At 46.2% G+C, this 22,549-nt stretch overlaps 8 protein-coding genes across 8 annotated transcripts; 5 read left to right on the top strand and 3 right to left on the bottom strand.

Moving 5' to 3' along the window:
- Positions 1-207: 207 nt before the first annotated feature.
- Positions 208-1,254, bottom strand: DFJ58DRAFT_841622 (uncharacterized protein; the record flags this gene model as incomplete). The annotated part of the gene is made up of 4 exons (XM_041392729.1): positions 208-216; positions 281-583; positions 632-663; positions 1,026-1,254. 4 exons carry the CDS (start codon positions 1,252-1,254, stop codon positions 208-210), a joined length of 573 nt encoding a protein of 190 aa, XP_041243653.1.
- Positions 1,255-3,102: 1,848 nt separating this feature from the next.
- Positions 3,103-4,744, top strand: DFJ58DRAFT_841623 (uncharacterized protein; the record flags this gene model as incomplete). The annotated part of the gene is made up of 9 exons (XM_041392730.1): positions 3,103-3,148; positions 3,242-3,312; positions 3,353-3,364; positions 3,610-3,704; positions 3,852-3,958; positions 4,016-4,088; positions 4,155-4,329; positions 4,498-4,621; positions 4,695-4,744. 9 exons carry the CDS (start codon positions 3,103-3,105, stop codon positions 4,742-4,744), a joined length of 753 nt encoding a protein of 250 aa, XP_041243654.1.
- Positions 4,745-5,431: 687 nt separating this feature from the next.
- On the top strand, positions 5,432-6,886 carry DFJ58DRAFT_841624 (uncharacterized protein; the record flags this gene model as incomplete). Its single annotated transcript, XM_041392731.1, has 3 exons — positions 5,432-5,701; positions 5,760-6,769; positions 6,811-6,886. 3 exons carry the CDS (start codon positions 5,432-5,434, stop codon positions 6,884-6,886), a joined length of 1,356 nt encoding a protein of 451 aa, XP_041243655.1.
- Positions 6,887-9,797: 2,911 nt separating this feature from the next.
- Positions 9,798-10,361, bottom strand: DFJ58DRAFT_728185 (uncharacterized protein; the record flags this gene model as incomplete). Its single annotated transcript, XM_041385562.1, has 1 exon — positions 9,798-10,361. The coding sequence occupies one exon, from the start codon at positions 10,359-10,361 to the stop codon at positions 9,798-9,800; it is 564 nt and encodes a 187-aa protein (XP_041243656.1).
- Positions 10,362-12,309: 1,948 nt separating this feature from the next.
- DFJ58DRAFT_728186 (kinase-like domain-containing protein) lies at positions 12,310-13,705 on the top strand (the record flags this gene model as incomplete). Its single annotated transcript, XM_041385563.1, has 8 exons — positions 12,310-12,458; positions 12,518-12,632; positions 12,691-12,753; positions 12,813-12,998; positions 13,049-13,079; positions 13,127-13,164; positions 13,216-13,425; positions 13,478-13,705. 8 exons carry the CDS (start codon positions 12,310-12,312, stop codon positions 13,703-13,705), a joined length of 1,020 nt encoding a protein of 339 aa, XP_041243657.1.
- A 213-nt stretch (positions 13,706-13,918) lies between these two features.
- Positions 13,919-17,929, top strand: DFJ58DRAFT_789504 (uncharacterized protein). Its single transcript, XM_041390217.1, is given in 9 exon segments — positions 13,919-14,058; positions 14,073-14,575; positions 14,625-15,060; positions 15,115-15,353; positions 15,419-15,652; positions 15,706-16,071; positions 16,139-17,131; positions 17,185-17,360; positions 17,461-17,929. The coding sequence occupies 8 exon segments, from the start codon at positions 14,417-14,419 to the stop codon at positions 17,663-17,665; spliced, it is 2,808 nt and encodes a 935-aa protein (XP_041243658.1). The 5' UTR covers positions 13,919-14,058; positions 14,073-14,416; the 3' UTR covers positions 17,666-17,929.
- Positions 17,930-19,240: 1,311 nt separating this feature from the next.
- Positions 19,241-20,437, top strand: DFJ58DRAFT_789507 (kinase-like domain-containing protein). The gene is made up of 6 exons (XM_041390218.1): positions 19,241-19,340; positions 19,393-19,578; positions 19,628-19,658; positions 19,712-19,749; positions 19,800-20,009; positions 20,059-20,437. Exons 1-6 carry the CDS (start codon positions 19,260-19,262, stop codon positions 20,278-20,280), a joined length of 768 nt encoding a protein of 255 aa, XP_041243659.1. The 5' UTR covers positions 19,241-19,259; the 3' UTR covers positions 20,281-20,437.
- A 311-nt stretch (positions 20,438-20,748) lies between these two features.
- Positions 20,749-22,236, bottom strand: DFJ58DRAFT_883651 (kinase-like domain-containing protein; the record flags this gene model as incomplete). Its single annotated transcript, XM_041394597.1, has 7 exons — positions 20,749-21,169; positions 21,220-21,447; positions 21,498-21,611; positions 21,671-21,862; positions 21,916-21,981; positions 22,119-22,169; positions 22,219-22,236. 7 exons carry the CDS (start codon positions 22,234-22,236, stop codon positions 20,969-20,971), a joined length of 870 nt encoding a protein of 289 aa, XP_041243660.1. The 3' UTR covers positions 20,749-20,968.
- Positions 22,237-22,549: the final 313 nt, after the last annotated feature.

Raw genomic sequence — 22,549 nt, forward strand, 5'->3', positions numbered from 1 at the left:
GCGAGTCTCTACACTGGATGTGGACAAGCTGGGCACAATACAGCACATTCACCTTGAGCTGTCACACCTACACCCTTGGAATTGTGACCTCACCCTGAACGTTTGAGCATCTTCAGGTGACGTCATTCATGAATAATCTACAGAAATGACTCGTATCAATCCTGTAGAGAAGCTTTACTGACCATAGAGATACTTTAAATTTTGTTCCTACCTTAACTAGACATAGACCGGTGTTATCAGACATCTGGTTGAGTGCATGGCAAAATTCATAGGCAGATACCTTTGACTCAAACGAGAGCAGGTGATACTGCTCCAGAATGTGGAATGTCACTGCAGTTTTCGGATCTGAGATTATTGAAGGAAATAATGACATTCGAAGTAGCTGTTGCATATGGCTTTCAGCTATTGTGCAACTGCAGAAGTTGAGTGACACTTCATGTATACTGAAGGTGTCAATAATGATAAAATCATCGTTGAAAGCACGGTGAGGATTGGCACATTGCTGGCCAGTGGTGTGACCAAGCTGAATGCGAAGGCCCAGGGTTTTCAGAGAAATCTGCTCAAAGTATTGACCGTTCCATTTCTGTGTTCGAGATCAAGTCTACTATCACAATGAATTGTGAAGACGTACCTGCAATCGGTGAAGCGGATGGTGCACATGGACTGACAAGATGCAAGTTGAGCAATAAAACTCTGACCCCAAGCAGTCCCAACACTTGTATTCTGGATTGGGACCATCAGACTCTAAGCACGACAGCACACTGACTATGTTACATCATCCCTCAAGATGGATCATTTCTCGAAGGAATAACACTCGGTGATTCAACCACATCAACAAAGGATGGTCCTGATTAAACACCATGAGGGGGAAGTCAAATGACATGGAACATTGTAGTGTACATACACCCGCTGCTCATTTCTCCTTTGTTGGCCTAAAATGTCCAATGACACTTCGAGTGGGAGATCATCAAGTGGCTCTGGAATTGAAAAAAAGGTGTCTGAGTTGCACAGAGTTCATTACGCACGAGTTTGAGAATGGCCCAGGATGGTTGCTTTAGCATTCTTAGGAGGGAGAAGACGCTTCAGAGTATAGCTGACAGAGCCATCATTATTAACTTGGTATTGGGTATGCTGGCGATAACGGACTACCAGCACTGTGTGGTAGAAATTGAGCTTTGGTTTCTTCTTCCGTTTCTGCAAGTTCTTCAATGCAGCAGACGTTGCCTCAGATGATGGTCCAGGACCCATAGACATTCTTAGATAGTGTCAAGCAAACAGAATGAAATCACCCAGTCCCATACGCAGCTCTCCAAGCCCGACATGTCATGTGACTTGCCAGAGGGTGTCACTGAAGCCAAACTCTTCTTGGGTATGTAGTTGAAATTGCTACATCATGCAGTACACTAAATCTTATCTCTATACTCCAGAAATTTGAGACGTGATTGCTCTTTTCCTCAGCTAAAGTGGAATACCTGAGATACTGGCTGCACGCCATGGGCCTCACCAAAAACCTCATATCTCTTCCTTACTCTGTTTGTCTTCTAACTAGATCAAAAACCTCATATCTCTTCCTTACTCCAATTGTCTTCTAACCGAATACATTCTCCCATAATCGGTCCTGACTATAGACCGAGCAATGGTTAGCAAATGCTACTATAGGCACAGCATCAAACTTACTAGTGTGTCATCTATTGGCTGCGAGCCTATGCCGGATGGCACAACGAACTTCATGTTCTCCGAGAAAAGCAACCAAACAATGTAGTAGGTAGGAGAACAATGGCCTGGGGTTTTGAGTTCAGTTTTTATATCCTCCCTAAGGTGGGTGTTTAAGTATAAAAATGTAGATGAGACAGAAATCTCCCCAGAGATATGACGGAAAAACTCCGATGTAGCGGCCACCAGTAACACAGTAGAAAGGGGGTTCTAGATTGCGCTTGGCAGGCATGTTGTAGAGTATTCCTTCATGCGAATAAAGAAAGCATTCATCCGCCATAGCATATGTGGCCACATCAAACTCGATACTGCCCTCGTATACCATCACACACTCCTCTGGCTCTACCGTGTACAGTGTTGTAGTGACATCAATCCAAAGGGAATTACACATGGAGAGATAGACTGGCAGTGAGGGAAATTTGGGGTTAGCTTGATACCTAGCGCTTCCATCAATATGGTGAATCACTCACCCTGAATCACAAGTGTTAACATTGATGAGTTATATTGGCAGTGGCCAACATGTGGTTCCAGGTAGATTAAATTATAAGGGTCTCGACTCTCAGGCCAATGGGGTCTAGTGTGCGATATTGAGTTTCAGTGCTTGTGTGATATTAAGTTTTGGTGCTTACAATTACCGGTGTCAGCATTGAATATTACATGATTGATGCATCACTAACATTGCATCATTATCATGACTGTGAGATGGTGATATCACAAGTATAATAGCTCACTGCATGTATAACCTTCCAGCATATCCCAAGGGTCAACCATGACATGTATGAGCAAGTCCTCCGGTGCTAAGATGAGGCTAGATCCTTGAGGGGACATCTAAAAGTCTTCGTGAGGATCCGCCAATTGAATGTATTATCATAACTGCAAGACGGTGATATCACAAGTAATCTGCGGTATAATAGCCCACCACGTGTATGTATGACCTTCCAGCATATCCTGAGGGTTGACCATGACATGTATGAGCGAGTTCTTCAGTGCTAAGATGAGTCTAGTAGATCCTTGAGGGGACATCTAAAAGTCTTCGTGAGGATCCGCCAATTGAATGTCTGCAAGTGCAGCTTTGGCACTTGTGAGGTCTTCCTGCCCAATGATAATCAAATGTAGAGTTCTAGTAGCTATCAGTAATGTACAGCTCACCACAGGTGTGATTATTTCTTGTGGTAAGAATGAGCAGCCTTGATTTTGATGTGTGGTACAGCCGAGGTTGACCCATGATGTAGTAGTAACCAAGTTTAGAACAAGTTGAAGGCTTGAAGCAGCTGTCATGGTTGCATTGACTTTGGGAGATTTACTACTAATTACTTGATATCCAATGATCACCAATCACATCTCACTCAAAATCAATGATATAGCTGTAGCTAATTATTCAGAGCATGTATGTTGGGGTTCTACCTTGTACAAGATCAAATTATGTGGCACTATGGTATGACACTGATTCTGTTCAATTGAAACTCACTCACACAGACTTGGACGAAACACACACACTCCTTTGATCACATACACTCTTGTATTGTAGAAATATTAGTACTACACAATCAGATCAATGATTCAACAACTACAACACTGCAGGCACTAGCAATTGTGCGAGTGAGTAAGTTTTATGAGTGTAGAACTAGTAGTTGAACAGATCCAGCGCTATGTGAGTCTCACTGCTGCAAACTGATCACACTGCCACTCGCTAACTTGACATTAACTACTACTAGGTAGGCAATTGTGCACGCACATCAACTTGACGTTAACTAGGCTATCACGCATGCACATCACACGTTGAAACTGATCACTTGCCAATGACTTGGGTTACTTTCTTGTTGTCATTCAGGTCAGTCTCTAGATTTCGATATGACTGTTACAGATTGATGATCTTGTTGCAACACTTCTTCACAGTGCAATACTTGTTTCTCGTTGGTTTCAAATATTCTTCTAGTCTTGAGTTTCCTGGAACACTCACAAAGTTTTGGTGTTCATTTCTCCATGTTTAGGTGAGTCTCTGGTCAATTGATCCAACATTGTATACTTACCACTGCCATGACACCCTGTCCAAACACTTATCGTTGGTTCAAGTCGCATTCCATTATCTCTATAGGTTTGTCTACATGATTGCATGAACTATAACAATGGGCTAACAGTGCACTCAGCAACGACAGCCATCAGTCTACCAATGTCATCTTGAGATCCACTGGAGGCAATATGAAGTCGACATCAATCTTAGTGCAGGCACAGCTAACACCTCCCAGTATGTAGTATTATGACACTCAGATTGTATTGCCGTCCCTCATTACCTGATCACTAGTCATTCTGAAACCCAGATTGGTGCTGGTATCATTGTTTCCGTCCATACCGCCCTCTACTGATTTGACCATGTGGTAAGTCAATGCTAAAATAGCTCAATTTTTTTTATTCACTTGATATTGATTGGCAAATGTTATAAGGATGGATGTCTACTTCATCCAGGAATTATTTCCCTGTAATCCTTCATATTTGCGCACAATGATGCCAGCAGCCCAGTGGACTACCAAAGTGCAGTATGCATGGCTCCAAGAACAACTGCCAGAGTACATACAGCAAAGCGCCAGGGACAAGGACTACGCCTGCTTCTGGCCCGCTGTAGAGACTCGCGTTTCTGCAGGCACATATGGGCACATTTCACACCTTTCACAACTCATGACAATTGGCCTTCAATGCACGACTCGCACCATCAGCTATATTCGACTTCTATCATGTCTCTAGTCGTTTTACACGTAACGCGCAGCTTTCCCACGAAACGCGCCATAGGCGCGGTACTTTCCTGCACAACGCGCAGCATTCCCACACGCGCACCTTGCGCGCTTTCTCGCGCTTAAGCGCCCTGCATCGCCTATCATCCAGGAATGTCCCTCTATGTCCATCCACCTCATTGGTACGTCATATCCCTTGCCTCGTGGTTTGTAACAAGCATTGCAGTGCTATTACATGTCATTACATATTCATAGCGCTTATTGCTCCCATCCCTTCCGCTTCCGATGCGATTTCCATAGTATAAAGTTTGCTGACTTACTACTCCATCATTATTACTCCCCTTTGCTGTACTTACCTCGCTATTGGGTTTTACTTTAAAGTGGTAGTCACCACTTGGGCGCACTTTGTGTTTCCAATGGTTATCGTTATCTGCCTATACTAGACCTTTATCCCCACTCATTATAACACTCGCTCTGCATTTGCACTCGCTTTGCACATCCGCTTCCTTATCTGTTTCCTTATCTGGTATTTTCCGCACAACGCGCGCCTTAGCGCTCACGTTCCCACGCTCACGCTTACCTTAGTGCGCTCTCTCGCGCTTCGCGCTCACTTTGCTTTTCTTCTTGTGCTTTCGCGCATCCATCGCACTACAAGGGTCTTTCTTTCATCTGGTTCTGTGTTCAGTAGCAGTCCCCTTTAGGGTCGAACGTTCTTGCATTCTGCAAGTATAGCAGCTAGGCAGAGCCAAGACTCACTTATACTGGTTGAGCATTTTTAGATATTTCATATCAGCCCAGCCAGGTTGAGATCGCCTCACCGCCATACACAAATATTGGTTCAAAACATGGCCAGAGCGCAATATTCTGTTCCCCGACATCCCTAGTGACATGCCGCTGACTGTTGAGCAAACAAAATGAGAAGATAAAGTTGAAGAGCAACGTATAGTTGTAAGTCAGCCACGAAGAAACATGACCCCTTGCTGCCAGCTACCATGGATGTTGGAGATGGCAACAGGAGTGAGGAACTCGAAGATGATGGCAGTGGTGAAGAGGATGGCAGCAGTGAAGAGGATGAAAGCGGTGAAAAGTATGAAAGCAGAGATGAGAACGAACAAGGTACTGATACCATGAACTGGGATAACCCCGCCCTTTATAAGATGCCTGATGCATCAATGGCAGGCACTGTGGCGCTGGCACCGGCTGGCTTCGCTGATGCATCACTTCAGCTCACAGGACCCAATCAACCTGCATTCTACTCTCAGGTAAGAGTCTTTACATGCCATCACTCCCACTATGTCACCTGATGATTTTCTGATACAGTCCCAATATCCTGATTGGTCACTGGGTTTGCACAGTGTCATGGTACCTCAAGCTAGTGCACCTCTCGGCTCAATCGAACCATTTGATGCCCAATTTTTACAACCCGATCTTACAGCTATGGGATATTTTGATACCGTGCAGAATACATCATTCGACTCACCGGCTTCTTCGGGATTCTCACTTGCTGATGCTATGCAAGGTGCTACTGCAGAATACAACATGCACGGGTGGAATTTCAACAATGCCGATCTTAATTCAACAGGGTGGGGGACATCTAGTCTGTCTTCTTTGTTGACTTCCCCAACCTCTGATGAGCACAGTACCATGAGCCCTAAACTCGATGAAGACCTTCCTCAATTTGCTTATCAGCTTCCTACTCTTCCAGCTGCGAACCCCCCTTCTCTGACTGAGACCATCCAACCTCCCGAAGTTCCCAATTTGCAGGCTGGTACTGGACATGCTAAGTCCAAGCGCAAGTCCAAGTCCAAGTCGAAACTTCCTATGACCAAGTCTCTCACAGCACACACCAACAAGCCTCCATCCGCCGCTGAAGTCATTGCAGACACTCCCACTGTTACAGCTGCACCCACTACAGTCAAACTCGCTCCCCTGGTCAATTCTACTCCTGTGGTTGCGCTTGCAAAAACTGCCAAACCCAAGGCCAAACCCAAACCAAAATTGAAACCCAAGGCAACTCCTATTAGTGCCAAGTCCAGCGCAGTAACGGAAACGACGCACATTGCTGCAGATGAAGGTAACATGTTGGGTAATTCACTTACTATCAATAATGTCACGCAAAAAGATACTGCAAATCAGATTGGAGTGGCACATGTATTGAAGCACATTCCAATCAAATCCAGGTGGAGTGATATTGCTGACTCAATCGGGTCAGATGGCCTGACATTTGTTGGTATTGGTAGCAAGGAAAATCCAAGTGCTTTGGAGGAGGTTGGGGGAACATCATTGAAGTGTACTGCTGACTCGACTGCAGAGTGTGTTATTCCAACAAAGTATGTTTGAAAAATCTTGCTCTATTCTCACTTGCTAACAGAAACAGGAAACGACTAAACAAGGGCATGAGCAGACTGGCTTTATGTTGGATCCATGAAGTTCTCTTCTCTGTTTGATCTGTGCTCTGATCATAAATTTTCATGCTATAGAGATGTAATAGATGTGGTCCCTAGACCTTTGTCCTGTCTATACTTAGTGAACGAAATTATTCTTGCATTGTGAAAGCTTGCCAAGAACAAAAACCTAAGGTCAGACTCGAGACGGAACAGGACAGCATGACTATGACTCCAACTTGCAGAATACAAGCAGGGATAAGGGAGAAATGAATAATGATATGAATATATACGCACACTAAGTAATCAGCCTGCATTATGTGGAATAGTGCTGCCGCAGTCCAGTTTGGTCAGGTTCAGAGGCAGTTGGACAAGAACCGAGAACCGGACCTTGGTCCAGTTCTACCTTTATTGACGAACCTTGGACCAAACCTTTGCGGACAGTTCACAGTGGTCAGGTTCAGTTTTTTTCTCAGTTTGAACACAAACCAGACCCAATGTTTTTTATAGCCAGCAAAAAAAACAAAGTCGAAATACTTGTACTGGTATCTACATATCCAATGAAGCTGCATGTCCCTCAGCCTCTACTGCAGCAGCAAGGCTGCCCGTTCCTGTATGCTCCCTTCAACAGTTGTAATGTGCTGAATGTGGAGGTTGCAAGTGCATTGCGTCACACAGTCGAAGTGATTCCTCCACTTGAGAATGCTTGTTCAGAGGGAACAGCGCTGCCTTGAATGGGTAAGTAGTCGTGTGCAATGCGTGCAAGTGTAGGGTATTGCAGTGAGTGAAGCTAAGAAACAGTTAAGTAGCGAAAAAATGAGTCAAAAAATGGACTCACCCCCCAGCAGACAACAATGTTATCAGTGTACTCTAGCACCAAAGACAAGTAAGCGGTGAGCTCTTGCCAAGGATTGTGAGTGAGATGGTCCCTTGTTTGTCATGTCTTGATAGCCTCACGCATCCAATTATCACCATACTGCTTGTGTGCAGGTTTCGTTGGCGGAGCAGATTGGTCTTCAGTAGCTTCCTGACTCGGCAGTGTATAATATTTATTGAACTGTAAAATGAGATCAAAGGGGGAACAAACAGTGTAGACGAGTACTTAACACAGCCTCCAAGCAAGCCCTGCCAGCTGCGACATCTCGAGCATGCCACTGACCTTCAATGTACACGAGCTTATAGTTCAGATCAAGAACTTAAACTATATTAGATACTATGCACGAGTCATAGAAAAATAACTACTGCACCAAGACAAATGAAATACACGTCGCATTCACTCAATTTCTTGAAGTACTTGTCAACGTTCTTGAGTCGCTGCTTAATTGCATCGGCGATCAATGCATATTGCACATCAGCTGCCATGGATTTCCATCAATTGGCGAGGCACTCCAGTGTAGGGATTGTGCGCCATGCAGTTGGGTGCTTTGCTGATGAGAATGATTGCTGAGCAGTTGCCGGTTCCTTGAGGACTTGATGAATGAGCACAAGGTGTTTCCAATCGCCCTGGTCAAGCTTAAAGTCGTCGTAAGACTTGTTGCAAAGAGTTCGGCACTTCTTTGCTTTCATCCGCGAGGTTCATGAAATGATTCACAGCCTATTTGAATATATACATCAGGCCATTTTCAAACATTGAAAGAAAAAACTCACTGCGACGTAATATTAACATGCGGTCCAGGCATTTATATAACAAAGCCCAGCGAGTTCTGACCCACTGCAACAACTCCAGTTGAGGTACATTCTCCTCCTGGCAGGCCTTTTGGAAAAATGTGCAAGCTTGAGGCGACTTTCGGATCTGAAAATCTTGATTATCAACAAGCATAGGCTAATAACAAGAGTACATACCTGCTCAATGAGTGCGAGAGCTTTACTGAGTGAATCACCAGCATCGAATGAGGTATCATCATCATCATCACCGACTTCCATGGAAGAAAGCTCTTGAGTCAAAGTGTCGAGTTCGGTGTCATTGCCATCATCAAGCACCTCAGTGAATCTTTCACATCAGAGCAGCTTGTGGAGTGGGCGAAACTCCATCAACAAAGTGTCGAGCAGCAAGGTTCAGAATATGTTCCTGGCACCTGATGCGACATGCATCAGGTGCCCAACAGGTACCCTCGGGATCGATTTGATGTCCAACTTCTTTCATAGGCAGTGTCGTTGTTGGTGGCATTATCAGAGGTCATCCACCCAACCTAAACTGGCTTCAGCGCAGATTATGTAGACTAAAGACTAGACTTTACCTTATCTCATAGTTTGTATGTGTCAATGGCATCAATAATTAAGCGCACAGTATTCTGTCCACTGTGATTGCCCTCGATGTGGTCAAAACTGAGTTGCTCATGGCGTAATTCCCATTGCTGGGGTTTATCATCCAGGCTCCAGATATAATGGCCAGTAATGCTGAAGAAAGGGTCGCCGATGATAGAAGTCCAGGAGTCAAAAGTCATTGAGACCTGACTGTCACTTTCGCAAGATATTCATTAATGACATCAACTACAGTTAGTGCGTGGGCTTTGATGCTCTCTGTAAGCTTAGTGCGGTGAGGGATATCACCCTCAACAAGGGCAGGGCGGACATAGCAGAGCAGCTTGCAGAAAGCTGGTTTGTCAACAAGCTGTAATGCTTCATCTTCAGTGGCAATAAGTTCCATTATGTACTCAAGGAGGCCAGCCTTGCTAAACATGGGCAGTTTTGGAACAAGGTTGCTGTCGAGGGTGGATTGCCTTGAACTACGTATGAATCAGCAACAACACAATACATGATGTGCGAGTGTAACTCACAGACATTGAGCTTCGCCAGTGGGAACCACTCAAGGGTGCATTGTGATGCCCGCAGCTTCACAGCGTGTTTGTACAGTTGGAAGTGATTTTTATGACCATAGATATCCGTAATTATTTGTTCAAGAGACTGAAGACATAAACTTACCGACTAATATGGGTGCATAGTGTAGAGATACCACCCTGAAAGGTGTACTTGCTTATGACTTCACCAGCACTGCCTCACTCTTTGACAGAGTGGTTCGGATGGTGGCATCTTCAGGTTCGGCTTGTTCATCTTCATCTTCAGGTTGGTCTTCAGCAGGTGCATCATTGGTGTCGGTATCATGATCCGTGTTGGCAGACTCAGCACCAGTGACATGAGAGTCATCATCGTCAGATAACGGAGCTGAGAGCTGCAAGACCACTTTTTTTGTAACTGGTGGCTCAGTAGTAGTACTAGATAAGGCACGTGCATGTTTGCGGCTTGTCAAGCTGGACACTTGGTTAGAACAAGCATTGTCGGCATCACGGAGGCGAGCAGAGAACTTAGAGGTATGAATGGAGTGTTGAGCACCCGCAGTAAGTGGTGCTGGTTTGCATCCAGCCTTCAGTAACACCAAGAAGGCATCTGTGGGGGCAGCCGCAGATTTGGCAGAGGGTGGCGCAGACTTGGCAGAGGGTGGAAGAGGGACAGTATCATCAGGATCATTGTAAAATACAATATCCTTGGCATCCTTAAGAGAACCGTCAGCATTGAGGGCACAAGCGTCAGATCCAGACATTATGAGAGGAAGATATCACTCACCTGGTAGACATTGCTCCTTTTATGTGTGGACAGAACTACCAGCCAGTCTCCACCATGTGCATTGGAGGATCCTACAAAATATATCAAAGTAATATATCAGTCAGTTTATTGAGCTTCATTGATGGTTAATTGGTACCTTGAACTTGATTGGACAACTGGGAGCACAAAATGCGAGTCTCCGGACAGAATCGAAAGTTAAAGATGTCGAGGATCCAAGAAGTCATGCCCATGAGTTGGGAAGATGAGTGACCAGCCTCACCGATATGTCACACTTGAGGAAGCTTCAGGTTCAGGGTTCGGAACAGTTCGGGAAGGTCCAAACCCATGTTCGAACCATCCCAGGAACCACAGACCATGAACCTCATTTTGGTTTGGTCCGTCCAAAATGGGAAACTGTGGACTGAACCATGGACGAACCTGACCATTGGTCAGGTTCGAACCACAGTTCGGAACCGGACCGCAGCAGCACTAATGTGGAAGATCAGACTCGAGACGGAATAGAACAGTGTGACCCGGACTTGCAGAATATAAGCAGTGATAAGTAAGGGAGAAAGGAAGAATTATACGAGTATATGTGCATGAGACGGAACAGAACAACGTGACTCGGACTTACAGAATACAAGCAGTGATAAGTAAGGGAGAAAGAAAGAATGATACAAGTGTATGTGCATTGTGCATGGGACAGAACAGAACAGCATAACTCAGACTGGCAGAATATAAGCAGTGATAAATAAGGGAGAAAGGAAGAATGATCCGAGTGTATGTGCGTGCTATAAGTAATTGCGTGACCAGCTGGGAAAGCAATGAGCCGGGAGCTTTTCCTACCCGCAATGCATCAGTGCTATCCGAGGATCCACGCTGCACTGTTGCATCACTGGATCCCTTGCAACTGCAGCAAAATGTTGCATCAATATGACACTGAGGCCTGGGACAGACTGGGGGAAGAAGGGAAAATGAGACGAACGAATGTATCTTGAGCAGAGTTACCATATGTAGTAAGTACGTTGAAAGTAATGAACGCGACACCAAACAAAAAGGATATCTATACAACTATGTTGACGGATTGATTTCCAACAGTTGAAATTGTAATTCTTGCAGTTGTGCCACGATTTTCGCGGACTTAGGGGAATTCGGCTTATATAAGTGTCACACTTTGTTGGCGGGCGTTGCCCACCACCAAAGTTACGTTCAATCGTGGGCATAACAAGATTATTTGATCACCTGGCGTTGCCTGCAGCTTAGGGTTGGAACATTCACTTCTTCGGCTCACTACATTAAAGCTAGCAAGTACATGGGTGTCTGATTGACATGTCATGATATCACAGCGTGTTTATTACGATTTGACACGGTCCGACGCCTATCTGCAACGTTTGATGTTATATATATAGTTGTACCTTGAATCAAGGGCGCAAGGTACTTGACTTACATGTATTAATTTGATGATTGGACAAAGGTCGTATCATAGAGCAATGCATGATAAGTAGCTTAGCATCACGAATTTCAGAACACTACTGGGAATGGCAAATCCCTGAACCCACTCTGCCCGCGATGTTGAAGTGTCCCTGGGAAATGGCTATCGTTGAAGAAGCAGTCTGGGTGAAGGGAATAGGCCGCCGAGGTCATAATTATACGATTTCCTTTTCAAGTTTGGTTCTCTCAACCTACTACGCCTATATAATGGCATGTCCTAATATGCCCGTTGGCACTATATCTAGCTAGATGATAATCGATAAACACTTGGAGTCGTCACATTGCAGGCCCATCAACAGGTCGTCATATTACTCCAAATCCAAGGACCAAGCGTGCCTGTCACCCGGGCAGGCTTTCACAACTGTAGGCTTCATCAAGATTCCGTCCCGTTGACTCTCTCATAGGCTACCACCACTACTATATTATCCCACATTTTTCTCCATTAGATATCATCCATGAAAGTCTCGGAATTTCTCGCTCGATTTCTAGCCTGGCTGAAGAAGTGGGGGATACGCTTGCTACCTGCCAGCTTTGCAAGGCTTCGTTTGAAGTCGGCACAAAAAGTGAACGTCGAAACAATATATCACAAGAATGCAAATATTGAGTTTGTTTTTTTGTGCATTTGAATCTCGCAATTTTTACTGAGTATCTACGGATTGTTAGTCTGCCCGACCTTACTGAGCAAATAAGCAAGGAATCATCCCGATACCCTGTCGCACAAGGCAGCTTTGGGGATGTCTGGAAGTGCATACATAAGCACCCTCAAATCACGGTAGAGGTGAGTAGCTCCTTCAAGTTAATATGCGCCCATGACTGACCGTCTTCCTGTTTGACAGGTTGCAGTAAAGTGTTTGCGACTTGAAATTCCGAATGACCGTTGCAAGACACAAATTACCGAGGTTCGGGTCGCTCCGCGCACGGGTACCATGTGTTTATTTGCTAATGTACGACACTTCAGAGGCTGGAACATAACTTACAGCGGAACACTCAGCTAGAACACGCCAATCTGTTACCTTTCCTGGGAATAACTCAAGGGTTCGGTCTGCTGCCTGCTATCGTCTCCCCATGGATGCACAAAGGCTCACTTACCGTACTTCTCGAGCGTGATTTCCAGCAACTTACTCTCACTCGAATGCTCCAAATCGTGGGTGTTTTTTCGTGGTATGGTTCGCATCTTAGTATTTGCTGTTACAGCTCAAAGATGTCGCTTCAGCTCTTCAGTACTGTATGCGACAAACGTCAGTATTCGGCGAAAGCTAACATGAATATTAGTGCATTCCGAAAATATAGTACACGGTGATCTCACCGGCGTAAGTACCACAGATACTTTCTTCATCGAAGAAATTATTGACGTGGTTCAGAACAACATTCTCGTTGATGAGAACGGCAATGCCTTCGTGGCTGACCATGGAATTCTCATTTTTTGTGCCGAGCTCCATGGCACGTCATATATCAGAAGCAATGTGCGATGGGCTGCACCTGAAAACTTTCAAGTCCCGGAAGATGACGAATCAATAAGTTCGCCCCAATTGGCATCAGACATCTATTCTTTCGGGTGCATCATGTTGCAGGTTTGTGGGTGGATCTTGACACCATGCAATGTAATTATGATTCTCCTTGCAGGTCTTTACAGGAAAAGTTCCGTATTCTGAATTTCGAAGTGACCATCAAGTTACCGTGCAGATACTTAGAGGCCGGAAGCCTGCTCGACCAGTGACTCCGCCTATTGCGGATGCTGTATGGGATTTCATGCAGAAGTGCTGGCTTGATAAGCCGGAACAGAGGCCTTCGGCCAAGGAAGTCTCGATATTTGTACAGGGGCAGCTGAAACTGCCACAAGAAAGCTCCTAACTCTCTCATACGACTCGTGATGCCGTGACATGGCCATTTTGTATGTTGTGTTCTCCGTCTTATGCTCTGTACGATATATAATGTTCGTGATATCTCATACCTTAACGCTCACTCCTGCTACTCCCACACAGATTTCCTCAATAGACTCCCAGATCGTAGCTATTTCTGTAGAGTAGTGATACATAATATACTACACCAGCCTTGAATGACGCACATCAGTATTTAGTCCTACTATGTAGTAGTGTATATAGTTGTAACATTATGGTCCATTGTTCCTGACTACAATACATCATTTCAGCACTCTCACCTAGTACTCAAAGCAGGAAAGGTTCCAGACTTCCAGCGTTGTTTCAATATTATTCCCCCCTCACAGACTGCAGCAATCAATTTTCGTGGTAAGCTCCATGGCAAATACGACTGGTGTAGCTGCTACTGCGGTATGTTGGCCACTGTCAGATTTCGTAGTCGCCCTCAGTCACTAGACCCCTTCAGCTTCGACAATTTGCGTTTTTTGATGTTCATCCTGTGAAGGACGCCCACGACCTTGCTAGCTCACCCGAGATTTTCAAAAACGCTTCAGAAATCTCAACTGTCGTCTCCTCCAGTGCTGGGCTGCTCGCTGCGGATATTCACGGCAGCATACACATTCTCAACAAGGAGTTCGTATCGACAACGAGTTGGGTCGCACATGTGGGAGGACGAGTAATACACATGGCAGAGAGGAAGGGTGTGTTGGTGACAATTGGGGAGGAGGATGCAGTACGGGGTAGTTTGTTGAAGATTTGGGATCTTGAGAAGACGGACAAGAGAGACCAAGCGCCATTGTTGTTGAGATCTTCCAAGATCCAGCCTAGCAATAAGCCTCATCCGGTGAGTGGCTCACTATGTTCTGCTTTCGTTCTGTGAACTTGTAATTTAGGTCTCTTGTTTTGCACTTTCTTCTGCACTGTCTTTCCTTGCCATCGGATTGGCCGACGGGACGGTATTACTTTACAGGCACTTGGACCAGTCACTATCTCCCGCAGCATCCCTGACTGCACTGCCTAAGACACGCACCATCCATGAATCATCCCCTGAACCTATCACTGGTCTCGGTTTCCGAGAACTTCCGAGTCCCACCAATGCCGATGCTAAGGATAACAACTTGCATCTTTTCATTGTGACTACAAACTCGGTATACTTGTACCATGTGTCCGGAAAAGGGAGCGGAGGATCTAGCCTATTGCTGGATGATATTGGATGTGGACTAGGATGTGCGGTCATGGATTGGCGCGCCGAGAAGATCGTGCTTGCGAGAGACGAGGCAGTATATGCGTATGGTTTACAGGGGAGGGAGCCGCCATATGCTTATGAGGGTGAGTGGATTGATACGAGTCTAAGTACTGGGAAGTGATGTTACTCTTTCGCAGGCTACAAGTCGTCGATCCACACCCACCTTAACTATGTGATAGTTGTTTCACCACCCACAACAGTTGCAACGACGCGAAAGCTTGCGGCGCAAGCGGCAGGTGGAGACGGTGATGCGTCGAGGGTGACCGTGTTTGACATGGAGAATAAGGTAGTTGGATATACCGGGATGTTTGCTGAGGGTATCAGAGAGGTGATCTCGGAGTGGGGGAATATCTACATCCTCACAAATGATGGGCAGGTGCGTCCCAGCAATGTTCAGGATAGTATGTTGTTTGTTAATCTGACGTCGCTGCCCTTGTTTAGCTGACTCGCCTTGCCGAGAAATCCACCTCTGCAAAACTCTCCATGTTGTACGCAAAGGCTCTATACCCACTTGCACTGAGTCTCGCGCAGACACAACACCTCGACGAGAGCTACGTAGCTGATATTCACCGTCAGCACGGTGACTACCTCTACACGAAAGGAGATTGGGATGGCGCGATGGCGTGCTACCTGAAGACGATAGGGTGGGTGAAACCGAGCTACGTTGTTAGAAAAGTCAGTTATTCGTATTTTTTTTTAACACGACAGGTCTGACAATCGTGGCACAGTTCCTGGACGCTCAGCGTATACACAATCTCGTTACCTATCTGCAAGAGCTGCATGCCCTTGGCCTTGCAAATGCTGACCATACTACTCTTCTGCTTAATACCTACACCAAACTCAAAGACGTTACACGCTTGGACAACTTCATTAAAACAGAGTCTCGACGCTCTGGTGCGACAGAGTCGAACGGCGACCTTCCATTCGACCTGGACACTGCTATCCGGGTGTGCAGGCAGGCAGGGTACTTTGATCATGCCAGCTACCTTGCAAAGCGCTACAACCGACACGAGGAGTATCTGAGGGTTATGATCGAGGACGCTGGGAAGTACGGGGAGGCATTGACGTATTTGAGACACTTGGGAGCAGCCGCGGTAAGTCCAATCCTCGTTTTTTCTGTTTGGATTTTTTTTCCTATGTGAGGCTAATATATCTACACAGGCGGAAAGTAACCTCGCAAGGTACGGACGCGCTATGCTAGATAATCTCCCAGAGGAGACGACGCAGCTTCTCATCGATCTTTGCACCGTTTCTGGTCCCCTCATCATACCCGAGGCAGAGGACACCACCCCACAACAGTCGAGCACACCGGCAAACGCCCCATCGTACCTCTCGTACCTTGCCCTCTCTCGTACACCCGCGCCTGAAGACAAAGTTGAGGAATCCAAAGCGGACGAAGAGGAGGAACCTACGGAACCTCAAGCAACGCAGCCCAGCGCACCAACACCATCTGAAGAGAAACGGCCTTCGCCTACACTCTACTTCGCGCATTTTGTTGATCACCCATCATATTTTGTCCGTTTCCTAGAAAGCGTAGCCGCACGTCGATGGGGACAGTCGCTCTCCTCTCTCCCATCCTCCCTTCCAAATGCCAGTTCGGACGAAAACGAAGACGAAGACTCAGAGAAACGCAATCAGGCAGCAGTTTGGAACACGTTGCTTGAGCTCTACCTTGACGGAGGCTCTCCAGAACAACAGGACAAGGCAATCAAAATTCTGACGAGCGACTCCTTACCGTGCGATAAGACACATGCGCTGATTCTCTGCAGCAGCTATAGCTATACCCGAGGTCTGGTTATACTCTGGGAGAAGCTAGGGATGTATGAGGACGTTTTACGGTTTTGGATGGACAAGCACAACGCACCGCCTTCCGACTCATCCGCGTCCACCGAAGTCGTACAGGCCCTTGTACGATATGGTCCAACGCACCCGCACCTCTATGAGCTAGTGCTGCGCTTCTTGACAAGCACACCAGAGCTACTCACGCGGCACCAGGCGGATGTGGAGATGATTCTGGAACATATCGAGAAGGAGCGGACAATACCTCCGCTTGGTGTAGTCCAGATCCTGAGTAGGAATGGAGTAGCGAGCGTAGGACTTGTTAAGGATTGGCTGATGGGACGCATCAAGGAGGCAAGGGAAGAAGTGCAGACAGTAATTTCTTTACATTTCTTTCTCATTTTCGTGCTGATGGTTTTTCGCGACAGGACCAACAACTGATTAATTCCTACCGGCTGGAGACGAATGCGAAGTTGAAGCAAGTGGCTGAACTAGAGGACCCGATGCATGCAAAAGTGTTTAGTGTGACGCGCTGTTCTCAGTGCAGCGGGCAGCTCGACCTGCCCAGTGTCCATTTCATGTGCAACCATTCATATCACCAACGGTACGTATTCATTATTTGAACCGATCTATTTCTTTTCTCGAAAGCATACCTTCTCGTCTGGCTATCTCGTGATGTCAGTGCTAACGTGCATTTAATATAGGTGCCTGCTCGATCACGAGACCGAATGCCCGCTTTGCGTACGCCAACATGGGGTCATCCAGGAGATTCGGAGGAATAATGAAAGGATGGCAGATCAACACGAGCTATTCCTCGCGGATGTGCAAGATAATGGGTTTGAAGTGGTTGCGAGTGGATTTGGTAAGGGGGTGTTGAATATGACTCGATTGGACGATGTTGCTGTATAACGTGTATCACGCCGCGCCATACTTCTGCCACATGATCTGCATCTGTTAGACCTACGGTACCTAATAGTGAGTCATCAAACCAATGCTCTCGGGTTAATGTCTATTCACACGCGATGGGCATTTGCGGATTGATTTGGTCCAACACTAATATTGAGCTTGTCCTTTCAGAAATGCAATGATTTCTTCTTCAGCCGACAGACGTTTCATGTTTGCTGACCATCACCTCTAAACTTTGAATGAAATCACAGTTGCCTTAGTTATGCGGGCTTAGTTTGGCCGCTGTTCTGTGTCTATCCAATGATGGGACTTTGTCCTTGAGACCTGCAGGGAGATGAGTGACTCACTGGTATTGATGATCACTGAAGCATGGTCCTTCCGAGATTAAACTTCTGGGGGAGAATACTGATTATCAAACCCCAGGTAATGCTATCCTTCACATCCAGGGTGCCGTGCCTCGAGGCTTGAATTACTCACAGAGAATCCACAATCGGCGAGGTGAAGTTTTTTTTCTTTGCATTTTCGTCAACAGAGTAGCATTCTGATTGGGAGCTCTACTTAGATACGCACGCACATCACTCAAATTTCCGTGGATGATGGACCGTGAATTCGGGACTGTCCGAGCACCATATGATTGATCGATGATCAGGATGTAAGTTCCCTTTATCGGATATGGGTGGTCTAAACAGTGGAGTTACGTTGGACAGAACAACGCGAGTCATATAGGCGCCGCCTCGAGTTGTTATCATAGAGGAGGTAGAACCATTCATTTTAGGATGAGCGCATACTTCTCGGCGCTCGAAGTCAGACGACAGGCAGCATTTGCTAACATAGAATTGGTTATCAAGGTTCACGTTCCACCACGGGGCTGATACTGAGACCGATGCCCTGCGCGATAGCGCAGTTTGGGCCAAATTTTCAATCAGTGGCTCCACAACCCTGGACACGCCTCAGGAAGTCTGATGAACTCACTGTCTGCCTTTCTCCACTGGACGCATTTAGTAATGCGCGTTTATGTGGCGGGAAGTCAGCATTCAGCATGGATTTCATTCAATCTATGCCAGTTGTGGCTGACCTGGTGCACCCTCTGCAATTTCTACTTCCCGGAGCTACTGGTGAATCTACTTTGCGATGTCAACGGTAACTGCTGTTGTTCTTGTGTATAAGACGGCAAACCACCATTGCTAGGAAAGTATATCCACATCCTTGTTGTGCCTGTATTTCTCTTATCAATATGCTGACTGTGAAGACTCTTGCACATCGAGTCTCTCTTTACCTTCGTCGACCCAACTCACCCTCCGTATCTGATGATGAGCAACCTTATTTAAGCGACGCTTCCCCTGTTTGTACCTCCGAAGACGGAGAAAGCGGGGGCTCTCCCATCTCTGAGGAAGGGGGCTCCCATCTTGTTTCTTTAATTCCAATCGCAACTGCTCAGACATCAACGTATGGTTCATTCATTAAAGACACAAGCATTGCCACCGAAAAACCCAATTTTCCAGTCGCTTCGGGTGGACTTGGAGATGTCTACAAATGCATATTAAACAGGGACGCGAGTCCGGAAGAAGTATGTCACACGTTGATTTTCTCCATACTTATGCTCACTTATGCTCAGGTTGCAGTTAAATCTCCACGGTTCCCAAATCTCACGGACGCCGAAGTTGCCAAAATAGATCGTGTATGTTTGAATAGCCTCTGAAACTGCCACGTGTCTGAACTGTGGAACACAGAATCTTGACCGCGAAATCAAAGTCTGGGCCAAATTAAATCATCGATATGTATTATGCCTTCATGGCACCGTAACAGGTTTCGGTCCGTTTCGAGCATTGGTTTCCCCCTGGATGCCGAACGGAACATTGAGCTCCTACCTTACTCGTGCACATGAAACCCTCACGACGATTGGTAGACTTCACATTGTATGTTTCTCTTTCAACGCCGATTACGGGAGCTTACTGTTTCTCAAAGCTTAAACAGATCACCGAGGGGCTCAAATACCGTAAGTGAGGGATTGGCTTAGAAGCGATTGGTTTAACTAAATACTGTAGACAGTCCACGACAATAACGTGATTCACGGCGATCTGACCAGTGTAGGTTTACCTACATTACACAATCCGTGATCCACTGATTATGATTATAGAACAATGTCCTAGTTGCCGCCGATGGATCCCCGCGCCTTGCAGACTTCGGTGTTTCGAATATCATAATAAAATCCAACCCGGCATTCTCCTACCAAACTGGCGCAGTTCGTTGGGTAGCTCCAGAGCTCATTGTCCTTCAGGAAGATCAAACCGTGCAATGTGCCACGAAATCCAGTGATATATATGCTCTTGGGTGTATCATGCTTCAGGTCAGTGCCTCGTTTGCGTTTGTTTATGGCGCTGACACTATACTCGTAGGTGTTATATGGCAAACCACCCTACTGGTGGATCAAGACTGCCCTGCAAGTCATGGCATCAAAGTTCAATTACCAAGAGCCCATCAATAGCACCATGCAAATTCAAGCACATCACCTGGATTTCATGCGGCGATGCTGGGCAATCGAGATTAAGAATCGTCCAGCAGTGGAGGAGGTACTGGACTTTCTCGAGCAAGCTATCTCTATCGGGGCATTATCTTAAATCTACCTAATTTGACCGTTCGGAACTGGTTTATTCTCGTCTTTTTTATTCTAGCTGCCTCACTGGCATAATATAGTGTCTAGTATAATAAAGGCTCGCATATCCGCTGGCTCGGTACCTGTGACTCGTGGCAATGCTATTAAATAATTAGATTTGGGATGGATTCCGGCTGGTCAAGCGGCAGCGGCAAGGTAAGTCGGACTCTGAAAAATGCACAACGTGACTTATTACACGCGCCTCAGGCTTGAAAATGTTACTAACGCGGACCGTCGGATGAGACGGATGAGACGAAAAAGCAAGGAACGACTGTCTTCCTTCTCCTTTGATCTGACTAATGAAACTACGAAAAAGCCGCCCGTCATGATTTAGTAGGATTGTCAGTACTTAAGTTGATAATTTGAACTCCGACACGGCAAGCACTTGAGTGAGTCGGAAAACGGTGGTGACGGTCTTTGATCAGATCAACCTCTTCATTCGGTCTCTGCGTAGTGCGCACTCTACCAAACATAACATCGCGTCCATACCGCATCTTACGGGACTACAGAACCCTCTCACTAAAGTGGGTGTTGGGGAGTGCAGGCCGTGACAATGTAGTCGTAAGCACTAACTCGTAGCAATGATATCCTCCAACTTTGTCACTGCAATTAATTGGCGTACACTATCATAATATCTCACTACATGTCAACGTCTACTGTAACCCCAGATCTCTCATGATATCGTCTATCGTCGGGCGATCGGCTGATATCCTATTCAAGCACGGTGAGAACTGTTGATACACCCCAAGACTCTGAATGCCCTCAGGCTTGAAAGGCACACGCCCCTTCTGCATTGCGCCCATAACAGCTAAAACACTTGTTATCCACGCGTAGGGCTGATTTCCCGAGAAGACCTTGGACTACCGTAAGAAGGCTGTTTTCGCGTATTAACAACCTGACAGACCTGCAACACTACGCAGCCATACGAATAGACATCCCAAGCTTTTGTTGGCTTTTCGTCTTTAGCTTCGTCTTCGTCTTCATCTCCGTCTCGGAGAGCCTCGGGGGGCATCCAACGCACATTTCCTGGATGACAGGAGTTGAATGTGGCGTTTCCTGCCTCAGCAAGGACCATCGATAGACCAAAGTCTGCGAGACGGAGGCAACCGGAGCTGTCAACCAAAACGTTGGTCTGTCATCGAATTCAGTTCCATACTACGTGTGAATTGGGATGAGACCTACCGCTGTCAAGTCACCGTGCACGATACCCTTGCCGTGTACTAGTGGATAGTCTTTAGTGAATGGTGCGATCGCTACATCTGTTAACAACGCACGGTAACTAATACCAGCAGCTACCTGGCATATCTGAAATCATGGCTAAGTATAAGCTAGTGCGGTAGCCATTTGGTACCCACAAGCTCTCGTTTTCGGGGGTCAGACATTCCAGAAAACTCGCGTTTCAAGTAATCGTCCAGCGATCCTTCTTCCATCCATGGAGACACTAGTGCCGGGAGTGGCCCGAATTCTTCAGCGACAGTCACACCCTCGAGAGGGAGAATGTGGTCGTGTTCCAACAGTATCCAAATATAGGCCTCGCGACGAATTCTCTGAGGAGCAAATGTATCAGCGAGTGGTACTGTATATCAATCCCAACCCTAACCTTCCCTATCTCTTTCAATATTTTCGCATCTGTTGTTGAAAGGACCCTGATAGATTTGGCAGCGACCTTGATTATGATAAATGATGAGTCTTTTACCCATGTTTAAACTCACAAGGCATCGGGCTTCCAGATTGTGTGATCATTGAACATTTCCAGATGTCACCGAGCCCTCCTCTACAGTTAGGAAATTTGCCATCTCTTACGATATTTGTCGCAGGAATATGAGATGGTTCAATTTTAAATTGAACTGACTCCTGCCATTAATATCAGTATGTCATCAACGTGGAAGCAATGTCGACTTACGGGGGGGAGATCACCCATTGTGAAGTAAATCCAGATCTCAGAGTTCAAAATGACAGGTACTAGACAAGTGGGATGTAGGAGACGAAGCGGGCACCCTTATATACCACTGCTGAAGAGACAAATTAACTATGCTATCAACCCAAAAATACCACGACCATGAGGCCATATAACCTGTTTGAGCGCAAGGCCTAGTGTCTTGATAGCATGTGCGGTGGAAAACCCTGACGGGCTGTGTCACTCAATGGTCTTATGATCAATATATTCCATGTTTTCCATCAGACTCGGAGGGAGATATCTTGCGGCGCGCATGTTTGAACCACATGCAAATACA

Source organism: Suillus subalutaceus (assembly GCF_016647625.1).
Source record: "Suillus subalutaceus strain FC151 chromosome Unknown DFJ58scaffold_56, whole genome shotgun sequence".
Classification (NCBI taxonomy): Eukaryota; Fungi; Basidiomycota; class Agaricomycetes; order Boletales; family Suillaceae; genus Suillus; species Suillus subalutaceus.